The sequence below is a fragment of the Radiomyces spectabilis genome (assembly GCF_025331425.1).
Source record: "Radiomyces spectabilis strain NRRL 2753 chromosome Unknown BYT42scaffold_11, whole genome shotgun sequence".
In the NCBI taxonomy this organism is placed as follows: Eukaryota; Fungi; Mucoromycota; class Mucoromycetes; order Mucorales; family Radiomycetaceae; genus Radiomyces; species Radiomyces spectabilis.
The window spans coordinates 617,316-633,572 of NW_026251936.1; the positions used below are offsets into that span (position 1 = coordinate 617,316).

Here is a 16,257-nt window from a genome sequence, read left to right on the forward strand (position 1 = left end):
GTATCTTTTGCTGAGTTTGGGCACCTTTTTTATTGTGCCTGTTTACTGATCAGCCGCTTGAATTTTCGCGTTAGCAGCGATAAAATCAAATCACCCTCTCCACCACCCGTGCAACCAGTTGAAAGTGAATGGAATGCTCACCAGGTAAACTGATCAGTATGAAATCCTCATCGGTTTGAAACCATCTCACTCAGAAAACATTCACGCTGTTCAGTACAAGTTGGAAGACATGGATGACGACTCACGTGCGCTTATCGAACAAATGTTGGCCGAAGAACAGTTTTACTATGGAAGGGATACAATATCCACGTTGCCAACCAAGCGCGAAAAGAAGGCGAACAAAAAGAAGCCAGCTAAAAAACCGAAAGCAGAAATGGGTGATGGTAATCGACGAGCAAGTGGTAATGCACAGTCCAAGTTCTTGGGAATCAAGACTGAAGGTGCTTATTCTTGCATGTTATTTCAACCAAAACAAACATAGCGGATACTTACAATGATTTCTATGGCTAGTATCTTCATCTTCACTTCCGTCGCATAAAACTCGGTGGACCGCAGAGGAAGATCAGCTTTTAAAACTTGCTTTGGTATGGAGTGTCAGCGAACGCAGCGACGAGTGAAGAACGCCATACTCATTTTTTTTATTTATTTTTTTTTTTGCAGGAAAAACATGGCTATGGAAATTGGAAGGCGATTTCGGAAATGATAAAGACTCGCAATCCACTTCAGTGCAAAAATCATGCGAGGCATTGGGTGTTGTCAGAAAAGGTAAGCGAAAACAAAGAGGCGATTTTTGGTATCAGTAACGGTCTTACTCAAACAATCATTAGATTGAAACTGATAGCAAATCACCCAAAGCAGAGCCCGATCCAAAAGCTCAAGAGTCTAGAGTATCAGAAGTGCCAGGAACAGCAGCAGCGATGGAGGACGAAAAAGTGGCAGACACGGACGCAATCAAGGATGAAGTGGAAAGTGTTGACGAAGATGATGAATTGATCTCTGTTGAGGACGACGGCAGTGTCATTGAACCGTTGTCAGACATCATGCCCGTGGAAGCTAAAGTCGATGAAGCCATGGAAGAGGATACCGAATCAAGTGACGATAAGACCCATTCTCCAAACGATAATCCATTACAAACCACATCGGATTCAGAACAGGCACATATAAAGGAAGAATCAGACCTGTCATCTTCCGGTGCATCGGAAGCCTCTTTATCTCAACAACAGAAAGATGCCGATATCGCTGATGAACAAGTTGAAGCTCCCAGTACTACAGAAGATTCCTCCAATGAAGTGACATTACCCGAGATAAAGGAAGAAGAACAGGAAGAAAAGCAGGACACAACAATGGAGCAAAAAGCTATACCCCATGATCCTATACCTGAGAAACAAACCGTTAAAGAAAATTCGGTATGTTTCCCTTGCCACTGAGTTCGTCTTTATTTTGTTTCTTTTAGGGAAGAAAGGCATCGTAATCTAAAAGGTGGATTGTATAGATGTTTGATCGGCATGTGATATCTGAGGAAGAACAGCGGAACAACCCAGAATGGTTCAATAACAAGCAATCAAAAACGCCCGATCGATACTTGAAGATTCGGAATCATATGCTGGATTGTTGGGAAGCTTGCAAACCACGGTACTTGACAAAGACCAGCGCTCGAAAAGGACTGAAAGATTGCGGTGATGTGAATGCTATTGGCCGTGTTCATTCCTATTTGGAGGATATTGGGGCCATTAATGTCGGTTGTACTACGACTACCCCGCGGCCACCACGAAGGGTACCGCGAGAATTATATGAAGAAGACAATGGCCCCATCTTTGACGCCGCTGATTTGGTGATTGGTTACGAAGGGTAAGATACTGGATGGACTTTACTATAGTCAACGATCTTTGGTTTTTAATGGATATCTGTTAGGCCGCGCAAAAGAAAAGTACGAAACGAGCATGGTGCATGGTACGCTATAAGAAACTTACAACGACCAAGAAATATCCTAAACTGACACATGTATTAGGGTGGATCCAAAGGAATTGGAAGGACGTGTGATAGAGCATGGTCAACCGAAACCAGTCACCTCCACCAACCGTCCTAAACGTGTTATCAAGAGACCCCATCAGTATTTTGGGGGGGATGATTTCAGTCGCGGTTATGATCCATTTCGTTTGGTGCCTTTATCGTATTACGGTGATGAGGATCCTTCTCCCTTTGCAGTGGAAGTAGTCAGTGATTGCTTGGTAAGATACAATCTCGTTCCATTTGGAGTGGCATAGGAGAGAACTTAATGAGTTCGGTTGCGTTTAGCTGGTCATGGATTTCCATTCCCATTTGGCGCATACAGAAATTATCGGTTTATTGGGCGGCAACTTCACGGACGTCGATGGCACAAAGACGCTAAAAGTTGAATGTGTGTTTCCGTGTCGTAGTACAAGTACCGGTATTCAGGTTCGTAGACATAGCAACCGTCTTGGAAAGGATAGTTATTAAACAGGTCATGGTAGTGTGAAATGGATCCAGCGTCCGAAATGAAAGCCAGAGAAGTTTTTGCCGAGAAAGGATATACCGTGGTAGGCTGGTATCACTCGCATCCGACTTTTGAACCCCAACCAAGTATACGAGACATTGAAAATCAGACATCATATCAAGTAAGATCCATTCACACTGTGCGACGTTGTATTATGTATATTTATCTTTTGCGAAAAAAAAAGACACTCTTTAGACATGAACAAACCGGTGATGAACCTTTCATCGGGGTGATTGTCACTCCTTATGACACTGAAATTGTCAGCAATCATTCACAAATACAATACCTTCATATCAGCAATCGATGGGACGGTTCGCATTCATTCCGTAAGTGCCTATTCATTTTAGCTTTATATTTTGAATTGAAATTCATCCTGCGTTAGGTATGCCGTATGCTTGTCGTCGTCAGATCCGACAGAGTGAGCAGGTCTCTTCTGAGGTATTGGAACAGATTCGAACGCTGGTGGCCGAATTCAAGGATTACGAACAGTAAGTGATACCAAGGCCTAGATCATAAAAGTCACAGTCTACTCATACATCATCTAGCAAAATTGACATGAATCTCATCTACGGGTCTCAAACACGGTTGGAGAAGCTCTTGGATTCCTTGAGGACGCACTTATTTTTGAAGGAAGAAGAAGCATCCAAGTTCCTGGACACCGTCAAGGAGCTAATGGTACGCGATTTTTGCCAACCAGAACAGTCTGAAAAAGCAAACGAACCACAGTAAAAGAAAATGTCTCCAGTTCGCATGGTTATCTACGGCAGTCCGCACTCAACCACTTGCCAAATGATCGAATCGGTGAGAACCGGAAGAAACCACAAAAGCGCGGTATACCACTCTGTACAAAATAATATCTTCCGTTGTATTTATCAAGAAAAACCCTCTCTTTACATTATTTACTTTTTTTGCTTTATGTGTACATACGATTCATTCGCTATTCTATTGTTGTCATTAAAAACACCCAATTTTTCTCTTCAGCTTGTCTCAGTTCCCAGGTTTTTCCTGTCAAAAATCCCAATTTCGGGCTCCGTCCTTGTCGAGAAGAATGGGCAGGCCCCTGTTCCGGTTTCCATTCTTGCACCCACCATGCTACGATCAGTGCGCCTTCACCGACTGTCTCGGCCTTGGCATCGTCTATACAGCTCACGTGCGGCTCAAGTTGAACAGTCGATTCAGCCTCGATTCAATTATGCCCACCTTGCAGAGAATGCGGTCTCCATTGCCGAAAACATGGCCAAGCGTAAATATATAAAAGTGGATCCTGACCAACTCAAACAGTTGCATCAACAACGTCTGGACGTATACAATGAGCTTTTGCGTCTTCGAACTAAAAGAAACGAGATATCGCAAGCCATTAATGCGGGCAACAGTAGCGATCGCAAGCAATTGATCGCTGAAGGCAAGACGGTCAAAGCCGACACAAAAGCCCACGAGGACCGATTAACAGCGATCGAACGTGATCTCTTACATTTAGCGTTGCAAATTCCCAATGATACCCATCCCGAAGCGCCTGTAGGGCCTGAGGAAAATGCGCGCGTTATCAAAATAGTGGGTGAACAGCGAAAAAGCACGCCCGACCACCCGTTGGAAGATCACCTCGATATCGCGCTACGACTAAACATCCTCGATCTGGAGCAGGCAGCTATTGTGAGTGGTTCCAGTTTTTACTATCTGCAGGGCCTCGGCGCGTTTCTGGAAACGGCTTTAATTCAGTACGCCATGGAAAAAGCGGCCAGTCGAGGGTTCTTAGCCGTGCTGACGCCGGACATTGTTCGGAAAAGTGTGGCCTATGGTTGCGGATTCCAACCACGAAGTGGCGAAAGCTCGCAAATCTACGATGTTAAGACCAACGATGAGGATACTGCCAAATTATGTCTGGCTGGCACCGCTGAAATCCCGCTGGCGGGAAAATTCGCGACCAAAGTGCTCAACCAAGTGGACTTGCCTCAACGCGTGGTAGGATTTGGCCACGCTTTCCGTGTTGAAGCTGGCGGTCGCGGCGTAGAAACCAAAGGCTTGTATCGAGTCCATCAGTTTTCCAAGGTGGAGTTATTTGCAGTCACCACAGCCGAACAAAGCGAATCCATGCTTGAAGAATTCCGTCACCTACAGGAGGAAATGTTCACCGAGTTGGGATTATGTTTCCGGTAAATCTTTTTGATTCCATAATAGATAATATTTGGGATTCTCACACATGATGTCTTGTTAAAGAATCTTGGATATGCCGACGGAGGAATTGGGAGCAAGTGCATACAGAAAATACGACATGGAAGCGTGGATGCCTGGACGAGAAAAATGGGGAGAGATTTCGTCCACGTCCAACTGCACAGATTATCAATCGCGACGACTCTCTATACGGTATCGACCGACGCATCACAGTGGCCAAAACACGCTCTTCTGTCACACACTGAACGGTACAGCGATGGCTGTACCGAGAGTTATTATCGCTATACTTGAAACTTTTCAGCGACCGGATGGCACGGTGGCAGTTCCAAAAGTCTTGCAAAAATGGATGCCACAGCAAATTTCCGTATTGTCTTAAGATCTTTTTAAATTAACTTAACTAGCAAATCATTCTAAATGTATAACTCTTTCATTGCCTCTGTGGGTATGGATGGCTCTTGAGGTCGGCTTGCACCTCTTTTCTTTGCTAATTTCTGCTCCTTTTGTCGTATTTTGGCTTGCAGTTTCCTCTCTCTAGCCGTCAGACGTTTTGGTTTCTTCTTTGTCTTTTTTGGTTCTTCAGACGGCTCGGCCTGATCAACCTCTGTTGCTTGGCTTGATTCGACAGGAACCGATGCTTCGTTGGTTGCTGTTTCGTCGCTCGTGGCGGGTTCAGCGGTTGGTTCTCGGGGGGTTTCCTCATCTGCTGATTCTTTGTGAGGTGGATCTGGATCCGTTGTAGCTTCAGATTCAATGACAGAAGTGTTTGATTCTAGTGTCGCTGTCGCTGTCGCTGTTGTTTCCTCTTGTGGTGGGTCCTCTGTCGTTTCGTACAGAGCATCAATAACGGCATTCGGATTCCCTTTATATTTCCGTAACAACCGTCTTATCTTTCGTATATGTGTTCCAGGACATGCAGTTAATACCACTTTTTCTTTTGAATCCATGTCTTCGTCATCATCTTCATCATCATCGTTGTTGTTGCCCGCCGATGCAGCTTCGGGATTCTCTATCCGAGTTGACTAGGTTACAGAATTGAGACAATGAACAGCTAGAACCGGTTTTCAAGTGTTTACCTTGATCTCGGGCGGCCCGGAGAAAGGGCCATCGATGTTTCGTATCGAACTGTAATGTTCCCAACTGTGATAACTACATTATGCAATTCCGTGCAATGTGAGCCAATCCATTCAATATGTTTCGTTGGAGGAATCTTACGCAATATGCAATGTTTGTTTTCCTTCCGCGTCTTTCTCGTCGTTGTTGGTTTCCTCTTCTTCATTCCCGCTGATGACATATCTGCGAATCATGCACCAATAGTTAGTGAAAAAAGTTCAGGCTCCGAGTCTGCAACGTATACGAACATGAGTCCCGGCTGGTATACTTTGATATCGACGGATTTGCATTTGGCAAAGACGGTTAATTCCATATTGCCACCAAAAGTGCCATCGTTTTCCATACAACTGACGTGATGGTCAAAAGACTGATCATCTTCCACAAAGAATTTATACTCTTCTTCATGTTGTCGCAGATATCGACATATTTCCTGCCGTATTGAACCGTGATTTTCATCCGTGCCATAATATTGATCAGACAATGCCCTGAATTTTTTATCCGAGTTTAGCTGGCTGGCTGACACTGTGCCGTCTATTCCCAAAAAAGCGCCTACCGAAACAAGCAATTGCCGTCGCCTTTCATGTCTTTGACACATAATTGGCGCTGACGCAGTTGGGTTTCTAGATCGCCGAGATCATCGCCATTGCCAAAAGATGTCTGTTAACCGATGGGCATTTGGGCTGTTAGTGATCTTTTTCCACAGAACAGGGTGCGGAAATAAAACACTACATTACGTGCTTTGTGGGAAGCCTTTGCTTTTGCTTTTCGGGTCTGGTGAGTGTTGCCTCGTTTTGCTTTGCCTTTTGCCATGCCTCATTCAGGACACCGTGATTTAAAAAATGAGGGAAGAAAAACGGTTGGACTAAATGAAACGCACCGATTTTTTTGAGCTCCGCAAGCAACCTTCCTTTTGTGCTTCCCCTTTCCTCTTATTGGCGACACGCAACGCTACAGCATGCAATGGCGCATTCTCATTCTCCTAGCGAGTGGGATCGCTGTTATCTATCTAGCTAGTTTATTGCAAGATGTGCCATTGCCTCATCCTGCGAAAATCAATACTTCTGACTTGACGCGCTTCCAGAAACCACCGGACAAGATCGTCTTGACCAATGCAGGCGACTACTTGTATCAGACAGCTGTATGGTACAAGATTACCCCAAATGACCGCGAAGGCTTCAGTGTAGGCATTGGGCCCATGAAGACTAATGTTGTAGGTAAGCTGACTGACCGGTCCAAGGATAGGCATGAATTTGCCTAAACTGTATCCTCTCGTCTCACGATAGGTTATGTCAAACAACTGCGCAAACCATTGTCTAGTCTTTTGAATACAAATCAAAGTCATGGTATGAAAACGTTTGGATTGCATCTTACACATCTTCTCTGACTATTGTCCTTTTTTTTTTTTTTGACTTATCAAAAGAATGGACATCTGTGTTTGAGCATCAGTTAGCAGGACCGATCTCCTTCGTCTCCGACCATGGAATACCGGATTTAGAATCCAAACCCTTCGGTGTTCTCTACTACACAATTAAGCAGGATATACCTCGATTTTACGTGCGGCTCTATTACTTATCCTTGGCACAAATGACATTTGAGTATAAAGATTTACTGCTACCAGGATCATCTTGGATCAATGCATTTACTCTCGAAAAGGACTCGATATTATACTCTCGGTAAGAAAATGGAAACATGAACCAACTATGCCACCTGAATGTCTTGTTCACATTGTTTGCTACATGGCAGTGATCATGATCAGTACAATTTTCGCTTTATCCCTATTCCACCTACGATTTTCTCTCCTCCGCACAGCGTAGAGTATACGATGAACAAAAGCGAAGTGGGTGATGCAGTCCCAGGTACAATCAGATCGGCTGCAGATGATTTTACTCAACCCTCGGGCTCATAAAGGGAATTTTTGTTTATCTTGTCAGCCAAACATCAATTGGCAGGCATTGTGGATCGCAAAAGACTGTTGTCAAAACTATATGCCAGCGAGTAGGTTTTTAACTGTTTATATCGGAAGATATCACCACACTAACATGTGCAAATCACAGTGATACCTATCGCATGATGACGCTGGATGTCTACAGAACCAAAAAACAAGAGGAATATTTCAAAGCGATTCTAAAGGATAGAACAACCGATACCGCCTCCTTTTCTTCACTGCTAAGGTTGGAACCTACTATTCAATGGGAAAAACGGGCCAGTTTCATCGGCGAGGTAATTGGGTCATTCTATGCAACGGTACACACAAATGACTCACTTGAAAATTTTACAGAGAGGTTATGTTGCCGATCCAATGGAGTTTTCGGGTATTATGGAGGTGTCGCAGACAATGCAAGGAATAACCCAACGCTCTTTATCCCCTATGAGTTTCAGTGAGTCATTTGTTTGTTTTTTCTCTGCCACTGACTAATCTAATCACTTGCTGCGTGTATAGCTCGATCGAAAGACGGAAAGACGCTTGTATTCCATTTTATGGATGCGATTGTGACGCTGGATTACATGACAGATATTGACGTTGTCAAGACTTACTCAAAGCAACGTGAAGAACTGTTCATGAAGAATTCTCAGTATTTGCCTGATTACTATTACTCCAACAAAAACTATTTTATTGCACCCAACGACTTTGATGCGGATATTACAGGCTTGCGGATCAATGAAGAAGGAAATCTTATGGCGATCTGGAGCGCAAAGTATATATACATTTACAAACGTGGAGATGCTGATCATGCAATGATGGACCCAAATACGGTGGAGGATGAGGAGGATATTGATGAGGATATTGACAAATTTCCTATTCCCGCTGACGTTTTGGCCCGATTTCCCGCGCGTTGGAAATTGCGAATGATGGTTCCACTCCCAGAGCTGAGGGTACGCTTTGTATTGATAGAGCACACCAATCATCATGCACTGACTTTCTGACATGTCCCTTTGTTTAGTCATTATCGATTTCATCAATCCATTTTTACAATGCATCCATCAGCGACGATCGCACCCCGCAAAACTTCATGTGTAAGTTGGCGACAGAAAGCAAAATGTCAATGATTTATGAACATGGAGTAACTTTTGCGTGTGTGTATGATGATGATCTAGTTGTTGCTTTCGAGAAAGGTTCGGTCTATTCATACCTTGTCGATGACACTGAAGCACCGGAAAACATTAGCTTCTGGACATTTGTAACCAATCGATGGGATATGGTCATTGGTAAGTGTGGCCAAAACATATATCAACGTGTGATCGATGATCTAATATATTCTGCATTAGCAATGTCTATCGTAATATCAATATTTGTATTTAATGAATATCATCATTTTTCTTGAGCATTTTTCAATATCATGTTTAGGATGACGCAAAAGACATGTCATCACACATAAATAAAAGACAAGTCTGTACTGTAAATGGCTTCGGAATCAACCTACGTTGTATCACTATCAATGACAGACTTTATCCTGAGCTTCATAAGTTTTTTTATGTGATGGTATGGTTGGATAAGTATGCTTAGAAAGTGTTCTCAATTTCTTATGACCCGGCTCATGGCTAGGGGAACACGTCAAGAAAAGCAACGAACAAGAAGTATGCCAACAGCTGATCCAGACCCGCGAATCATGCATATACAGTGAATATGCACCGTTATGGATGCTATGAAACGTTTATGCGCTTGATCGACAAGCGCATATGGAGGACGACTCTGAGCTATGGTGACATCCGTAACCAATCTGCAGATGAATGTTCTTATTATGACTAATTGAGTCACCCACTATATGCTTGACACTTAATCACAAGCGATGGCTTTGCTTACAATATTACTATACAAACTTGCTACTGGATTTGACGCTATTCATTTTCAGGTTCGCAGCTACATGTTTAACTCGCAAAGACACGTTGTTGAATATTTAACGATGAGTGTTATGTTTAAAGCTTCCTTCAGTATAACATGCTCCTCCCCACTGTGATAAATTGATAGTTGATATTTCTAAATGGCAAGTGTTGAATTCGTACTAATTGGTAACATAGAAACGCGATTGGGCAAACCCACTCATGTACACTTAAAGAATAGATACGGTATCATAGTAGCAGACGGACTGCAAAAACAAAAAGCGATAGAGTTTTCGCCTATGCACATGTCAACGGAAGATAACCCTGAAATTAGCAAAGTGCAGATTTTAGAGCTCTTCAATGACATCAGAATAGGCCGCATTCGTGCATGGCGGGCATAAACTAACATTTATCCATGGATGCAGGAAAAACAAAGGACCATTCCCAGGTTCCTCGGTAAGGTGTTACCAGGTTTGATGCATACAAAAAGCTAATCGCTCATGATGTAACTCTCTATCATAAAGTTATTTCCTCATGCAGACTAGCAAGTTATTTGGTAAGCTTCAAAATATTGACTGTATCACTTGCCCAGCATGGCAATCACTAATACAGTCCGTTTTTGCCTAAAATCGAAACCCACTGGGTGGGAAAATTCTGACCCGTGCTTACGCTACTATTGAAAAAAAAAAAATGCAAATAGTTCCAGATTTTCTCTTTTTTCTCTGTATCGTCATACAATGTCAATGACTGTTTTCTCCCGTCATCTTAATCAACTGCAATATGCAATGAAATCGGAGTGTTGACAAATAAACGGGCAAGCGAGTGCATAATTGTTGATATGCTTTATTCGTAGGATTAGTGTGGCACCGCATGTCAGTTCACAATTCATAAGAATGCCGCATATGACTATTTTGTGAAATGATGCATTCAAAATTCACTCATGGCAAAAAAAGTTACAGGATCAACATTGAACGGTTTTTTGTGTCTCATTTGTGCATCTCTTTTTTTCCAGTGAGAAAGAGGGTGAATGTGCCTCAGTGGTGCGGGATTTAAATATATCGCGGTAGGCTGGTCTTTTCATTGGCCATGATGCAGCAGCACATCATGAGACGGAAATAAAGGAGAATCATGCATCTCTCTCTCAAATTCTCAGATTCGGGGCCATCCTTAATTTTTTGCAGATTGGAAAAAGCGTAGGAAGATCAAAGGGACCGTGCGTTCAAAATGGTTGCTTTACAGTACTTCTATCGCCATCCTCACGGTGTAATAAATGGGCTCACGTGTATGGCTCGCTTTAGTGACACGAGAAAAAAATAAATAAATTTCGAACCAAGGAATATGTAAAGCGCCAGTCGACGATGCAGGATAATAAATGGCCTTCTTCATTGACTGAATCTGAGTGTGCAATGCAGTCAAGTTATTCTTATCACAGCGATTACACGGCTCACTCCACGGCTGCCAATAGTCCAGCCCCATCTTCTCAGGTCCCGCTCGCCATGCCCGGGTAACTATTTTTATTATCTTTGTTTTTTATCGCCAGCTTTCCTCACTTTACCGTGACGGAACCCATTGAGTCCATCTCGTCTTACCAAGCGCCGGTCATCGGTTTCAGACACTTTCGTCGTACTTACCAGCTCCTGAATTAGGTTAATGTCCCTTTCTCAACCGGGAACGCCGCGCCCCGAGAGACTGGCTCCAGCGTCATCAGCAGACAAACTGGCCGAGTCATCTCCTGATTTCGCTCGACAACGGCATTCCTTGCCACCGCGAGCTTCCAGTTTCACTACAACAACGTTTCAGTCCAATCCGTATCCAGGGCCCGGGACCATTCGGCGAAGAAGAACCGAGTCTACCATGTTCTCTTTTGAAGCCGGACCCTCGTTTTCGCCTACCAAGCAGTTGCTCGAAGTATGGGCCGATCAATCTAACAAGTAAGGATAAATAGACACCGTTTCCGCTACATTGTCGAGAGCGAAAATGATTTGACTAACAACGATTGCTCCCTTTTTCTTCTGTAGGTATCAATTTCAAATCCACGTCAAAATGGATCGAGGATTCTTTCGTGCCGATCAAGATTGGACTTGTTATCGACGCAATTACTTTCAAGTGAGCGCGGCATTTGATATCCACGGGTCCAATTATCCTTTGCAGGGACCTGAAGTACCATGTTTGGTGAGAACCGAAGATCAGGGAATTCGTCAAGTGGATTTCTTCTCCATTGGCGTCATGGCCAGAGTCGCAGGTAGTGATAAGAAGATTGATCTTGTTCAACATACACCCAAACGTGATAAAGGACCCCAAATGGTTCCCATGCCTTGCGCTGTTCGTCCCGGTGGCAACCCCCATCTAGCTTCGGTGGGACCACACCAAAACATCGTCACTTTTGAACGCATGCAATTCAAGACCGCTACCGCAAATAATGGCAAACGACGAGCAGCGCAACAGTATTATGAAGTGGCCATTGATCTGTTCGCTTACACGGCGACAGGTGAACAGCTCCGTGTCGCCACTTGTACTTCTGCTCCTCTCGTAGTGCGCGGTCGCAGCCCGGGTCATTATGCGGACTCGCACACCCATTATCGTAATATGGACACCGCCTTACCAACGCCGCCTGTTGGGGTAGGATTGCCACCTTTTGTGTCGCCTCCGACTCCCATGTCCGCCGATGATCGCGAGCGATTCATGAGCCTTCCAGCCTCACCCGCAGGAACGTTTGGGCCATACCCTCCTTACCATGGATACCCTTCTTATGCTTTGACCAGCAACTATCCCATGATGTCCGGACCTCGTCCTGATGAACCTTCTCCTGCCGAACTGCGTGGACCGCATGACAATGATGGTTACATGATGCACCCTTACCCTTCCACGCACCCTATTCCTTCGCCATCCCTAGTACAGAGTCACGGGATGTCGCCTTATTACCCGCCTTCTTCCTCTTCTTCACAGCAAGCGCTTGAACAAGGAGGAAGACTTGACATGGGACCACGACCAGTGTATTACCAACAACCACCTCGATCGGAACCATATCAAGGTGAACGTACCAGCATACCTAATACGACTGCCACTACGCCTACAGCTACAGCTCCCAGTATGTACGATTATCCTCCCTCGGATCCTTTGAAACCCAAGCATGGAGACGGTGAAAACGAACGTCAGCAGCAACAGCAGCAACAGCAGCAACAGCAGGAACAGCAGCAGCAACCACCCCTACAATGGGCCAACGGTCGTTCACCTCAATTAACGCCACAGGATCCTTCGATGCGATACCCCGATGTGTCCTATCCATCGCCTTACGGACGATCTTACGCTGATAATTACGAGACTCCTTCCGTTGACGCTGGTCGTTCAATGACCTTTGACAGACGCTACGTGCCTGGAGCTACTCCCACCACTTCTTCGTTGACTGGCGATCGTGACCATGACGTTGACCGAAACATGATGGCCATGCCATTCATGCCTAAACCCAATTAAAAAATTAGATGGTCTCCCTCAAGTGTCTCGCTGATCAGCTTTTACTGAACAGTTTGCCGTTTTTTTTAATTTATTTTATTCGATTTGTCTTTTTTATTTTTTATGTGTTTTTGTACACTATTGATAACCTTTTATGAGTCACTTTTTATATTTATATTCCTTTATTTGTGTGATTGTTATGCAAATTTTATGATTCCTTTTCTGTTATTCTTCGTTCCTTGTTGTCCTCCCAAAAATAAGACCCGCCGGCCCCGTCAAAAATTAAAAAAAAAAGAGAATTCTTTAAAACAAAAAGAACCTGCTGTCAGTTTGGTTCTTCTTTATTACAGTATATGTATGCTTTCAAATGAGAATGAATGAACTCGAACAGCTGTCCTAGACTGTAACTTCTTCTCCAGTGGATTCCACATTCACGGTGACAAGTTCTGGCTTGTTGGCTTTGGGTTTGTATTCCCGAGGTGAACGAGGTTTCTTTTCGGTATTTCGTGTTCTCTTGGTTTTATCTTCAAGGGCTATTCGTGGGCTTCCATCTACCGGTTCGGAAGTGGGTGCAGGTTTGCCAGCATTCTCATTTTTGCCGTAACGGGGGTTGCCATTCTCTTTCTTCCCGGAACCTTTTCTGCCGTCGGATTTTTTGGCTGCTTCCATTGACTCGTCAGATTAACTGAACATTGAATCCCTATTCAAAGTAGACTTACGTGTATTTGAGTCTGGGTATCGTCGATGATACTGGGAGGTAGGACTGTTGGTGGCGGATCTCTACAAGATAGCAATTAAGTCATAATTAGCAAGAGACGGCTGATGATAAAGCATAGACAGAAAGTACCTGATAAAGAGAAACGGTTGGAGCGGCTTTGTTTCGTAGGTGGGGAGGACGATAAGCTCCAGCTGGAAGGCCTGGCGAAGCCTCGTTGCCTTCTTTGGGTGCATTGATTTTGACAGGTGCAGGTGCAGGTGAGAGTGTTCGCATAGAAGGATATCGCTGAACGGATTCTGGACGCCATTTGATTTGATACAGATGATCAATGTTTTCTTCATAAATAAGTTGACCCGTGTAATGCCACAGCTTGAAGCCGTTATCGACACGAAGACGTGGGGTCAAGGTGGCCGTCATCAGGAAACGTCCACATGGAGACCATTCGCAATGCGACGCATTGGGGGCTTGGAACGTTGTGATTTTCTTGAACGTTTTTCGATCCCAAAGATCCACGGTGCCATTCAAATTACCAAATCCAGCCACACAAATGATACGGCCTTGAGGATTGAATCGAACAAAGTTTCGAGGATTCACGCCAAAGCTAAAAACAGGCCCCGAACGCTCGTTGAAAAGGGTCGCCTTGGCAGGCATCGCTGGCAAAAGAAAAAAGGGTCAGCACCATATAACCACAGTAACATCGATCTGAATCTTCGCTTACAGCCATAGACAACGACAAATTCTCGGGAATTTGGACTCCATGTGACATCGTGCAAAGACCCTTCTTTATCTATTATCACGGGTTAATGGTTATCCCTGTTCCGTATGCCTATATTTTTCTTCATATTACTCACCAAGAGGGACACGACAATCGAAATGACCATCCGTAGCAAGATAGTATAAATTAGTTTCTAGAGAGACAAAAGAGTCAGCATTCATCGTGCATTTGCGTCAAGTATATCGTGATAAAAAAAACTTTACCGCCATAATAAGATTTGCCAGTTTTGTCAACTTCGGTTTGCGTCATGATCAGGAGACTTGTACCAAGTGAATTCCAGAATAGCTGAATCTTGTCTGCTTTATAAAAGGTCTTGTGGGATATCGGTTGATTGAGATATAATAGGCTATACATCCGTACAACGGCAGGCGCACCCTGAATGATTGGTAGGGCAAACAACATGGGGTAGTGAGTATGAGGAGACAACAACATGATCGATCAATGACCACTGGATGACTTACATCGCGCTCAGGGATAAATACAAAGACGGCCAATGTTTTTCCTGGACTGAGCGAGAACTGGGTTATTCCAGGCAATCGCAGCACAGACCAAGCTATAAAATCGTTGCATGAGTAAGGAAACAAATATGGTGTAATCGTTTACAATGATTTTGACTTACGTTTTTCAAAGTTGCGGTTTTCATAAAAGTATAATTCTCCAGGCACCAGGCGTGCACAATATCTTTCATTATCCGTCCATTGAAGATGACTGATGCCCAAAAAAAAATTAAAAATCATTAACTTGCGGTTCCCATTTTCGATTCGACACTTTTTTTTACCTTGAATTCTGTGCTTTTTGCGCAAAGGAATTCAACAACTTTCCGGTTTTAGCGTCCCACACCATCAGGTTACGACTACCCGAGCCATCCTCCAGTTTGACTTGAAAAAAGAGATTTTTTTTTTCATGAGCGTGCGCTTCCATTGTTTCAGATCAACCCCCTCTTCCCCCGCCCGATTTCATTCGTCATCCTTTTTTTCAATTACGTACTTTGTCGCTCCCAAGTGGCCAAGAAATTGCCTTGAGGCGAGAACCAGAACTCGACCACATTGGCTCGCTTGATTTCGCATAACGGAGCCAGTGTCTTTGCATTGAACACTTTGACACTAAATGATTGGGGAAGGGGTGGATAAAAAGCAAAAAAATCGAATAATTGCCGCGAAATTCGCTGTCAGTCCTTTTTGATATGATGGCCTGTGCGACTTTACCAGTCATTGAGTGCATAAGCATAAGTATGGCCGTATTTGCAATATTCAAAGCCTTTTGCCGACTCCTCGGGTCTGTGGAAAAGAGAAAGGAGCAAAGCTTAGATGATCAGACATTCAATGCGTTAGATGGATCCAGAAACGCCTTACTTCTCGAACCCCTGAACCGGTTGGTAAAGTGGATGGCCGTTCCAGATGGCCAGTTCCTGCTGTGAACGATCTAGAAAAGAACATCATAGTAAGTAGACTAGCGCAGATGAAGAATGAGAAGGCGATGAAAGCCTTCTAGTTCACCGATCCATACAGGAGAACTGGGCAGTCGGCCGTTCAGTCGACATGGTGGGAGGCGAAAGAGGTCAAGCAACAATCCAAGCCAGATTTCCAGCTCCGGCCAAGAACAAAAATTCCCACTTTCTGCAAGTCGCGGTGGCGGCCCCACCCAAGCCACGCATGCCCGGCCGGACTGTGACGAGCAATATTTATGGGGCTGCTGGGCCCC

General features: G+C 44.2%; 7 protein-coding genes across 7 annotated transcripts; 5 read left to right on the forward strand and 2 right to left on the reverse strand.

Moving 5' to 3' along the window:
- Window positions 1–45: 45 nt before the first annotated feature.
- BYT42DRAFT_72947 (uncharacterized protein) lies at window positions 46–3,404 on the forward strand. The gene is made up of 13 exons (XM_051572806.1): window positions 46–144; window positions 215–440; window positions 511–584; window positions 661–765; window positions 828–1,406; window positions 1,493–1,848; window positions 1,912–1,950; window positions 2,009–2,228; window positions 2,296–2,436; window positions 2,493–2,636; window positions 2,700–2,841; window positions 2,898–3,003; window positions 3,061–3,404. Exons 2-13 carry the CDS (start codon window positions 230–232, stop codon window positions 3,242–3,244), a joined length of 2,301 nt encoding a protein of 766 aa, XP_051420550.1. The 5' UTR covers window positions 46–144; window positions 215–229; the 3' UTR covers window positions 3,245–3,404.
- A 344-nt stretch (window positions 3,405–3,748) lies between these two features.
- Window positions 3,749–5,060, forward strand: BYT42DRAFT_501614 (seryl-tRNA synthetase; the record flags this gene model as incomplete). Its single annotated transcript, XM_051564776.1, has 2 exons — window positions 3,749–4,665; window positions 4,730–5,060. 2 exons carry the CDS (start codon window positions 3,749–3,751, stop codon window positions 5,058–5,060), a joined length of 1,248 nt encoding a protein of 415 aa, XP_051420551.1.
- BYT42DRAFT_72836 (uncharacterized protein) lies at window positions 4,994–6,664 on the reverse strand. The gene is made up of 4 exons (XM_051572804.1): window positions 6,043–6,664; window positions 5,897–5,977; window positions 5,758–5,830; window positions 4,994–5,703 (listed from the first exon to the last, which is right to left on the reverse strand). The coding sequence occupies exons 1-4, from the start codon at window positions 6,387–6,389 to the stop codon at window positions 5,095–5,097; spliced, it is 1,110 nt and encodes a 369-aa protein (XP_051420552.1). The 5' UTR covers window positions 6,390–6,664; the 3' UTR covers window positions 4,994–5,094.
- On the forward strand, window positions 6,546–7,745 carry BYT42DRAFT_580668 (uncharacterized protein). Its single transcript, XM_051569524.1, has 5 exons — window positions 6,546–6,568; window positions 6,644–7,008; window positions 7,078–7,137; window positions 7,215–7,467; window positions 7,538–7,745. Exons 2-5 carry the CDS (start codon window positions 6,750–6,752, stop codon window positions 7,698–7,700), a joined length of 735 nt encoding a protein of 244 aa, XP_051420553.1. The 5' UTR covers window positions 6,546–6,568; window positions 6,644–6,749; the 3' UTR covers window positions 7,701–7,745.
- A 126-nt stretch (window positions 7,746–7,871) lies between these two features.
- On the forward strand, window positions 7,872–9,218 carry BYT42DRAFT_72851 (uncharacterized protein). The gene is made up of 5 exons (XM_051572805.1): window positions 7,872–8,014; window positions 8,235–8,668; window positions 8,737–8,809; window positions 8,891–9,001; window positions 9,062–9,218. Exons 1-5 carry the CDS (start codon window positions 7,984–7,986, stop codon window positions 9,115–9,117), a joined length of 705 nt encoding a protein of 234 aa, XP_051420554.1. The 5' UTR covers window positions 7,872–7,983; the 3' UTR covers window positions 9,118–9,218.
- Window positions 9,219–10,767: 1,549 nt separating this feature from the next.
- BYT42DRAFT_580674 (uncharacterized protein) lies at window positions 10,768–13,378 on the forward strand. Its single transcript, XM_051569525.1, has 3 exons — window positions 10,768–11,117; window positions 11,260–11,544; window positions 11,632–13,378. Exons 1-3 carry the CDS (start codon window positions 10,972–10,974, stop codon window positions 13,082–13,084), a joined length of 1,884 nt encoding a protein of 627 aa, XP_051420555.1. The 5' UTR covers window positions 10,768–10,971; the 3' UTR covers window positions 13,085–13,378.
- Window positions 13,379–16,123, reverse strand: BYT42DRAFT_580677 (eukaryotic translation initiation factor eIF2A-domain-containing protein). Its single transcript, XM_051569526.1, has 13 exons — window positions 16,063–16,123; window positions 15,909–15,978; window positions 15,762–15,833; window positions 15,544–15,659; window positions 15,335–15,434; window positions 15,176–15,264; window positions 15,018–15,109; window positions 14,760–14,931; window positions 14,633–14,689; window positions 14,500–14,568; window positions 13,911–14,434; window positions 13,783–13,843; window positions 13,379–13,722 (listed from the first exon to the last, which is right to left on the reverse strand). The coding sequence occupies exons 1-13, from the start codon at window positions 16,094–16,096 to the stop codon at window positions 13,460–13,462; spliced, it is 1,719 nt and encodes a 572-aa protein (XP_051420556.1). The 5' UTR covers window positions 16,097–16,123; the 3' UTR covers window positions 13,379–13,459.
- Window positions 16,124–16,257: the final 134 nt, after the last annotated feature.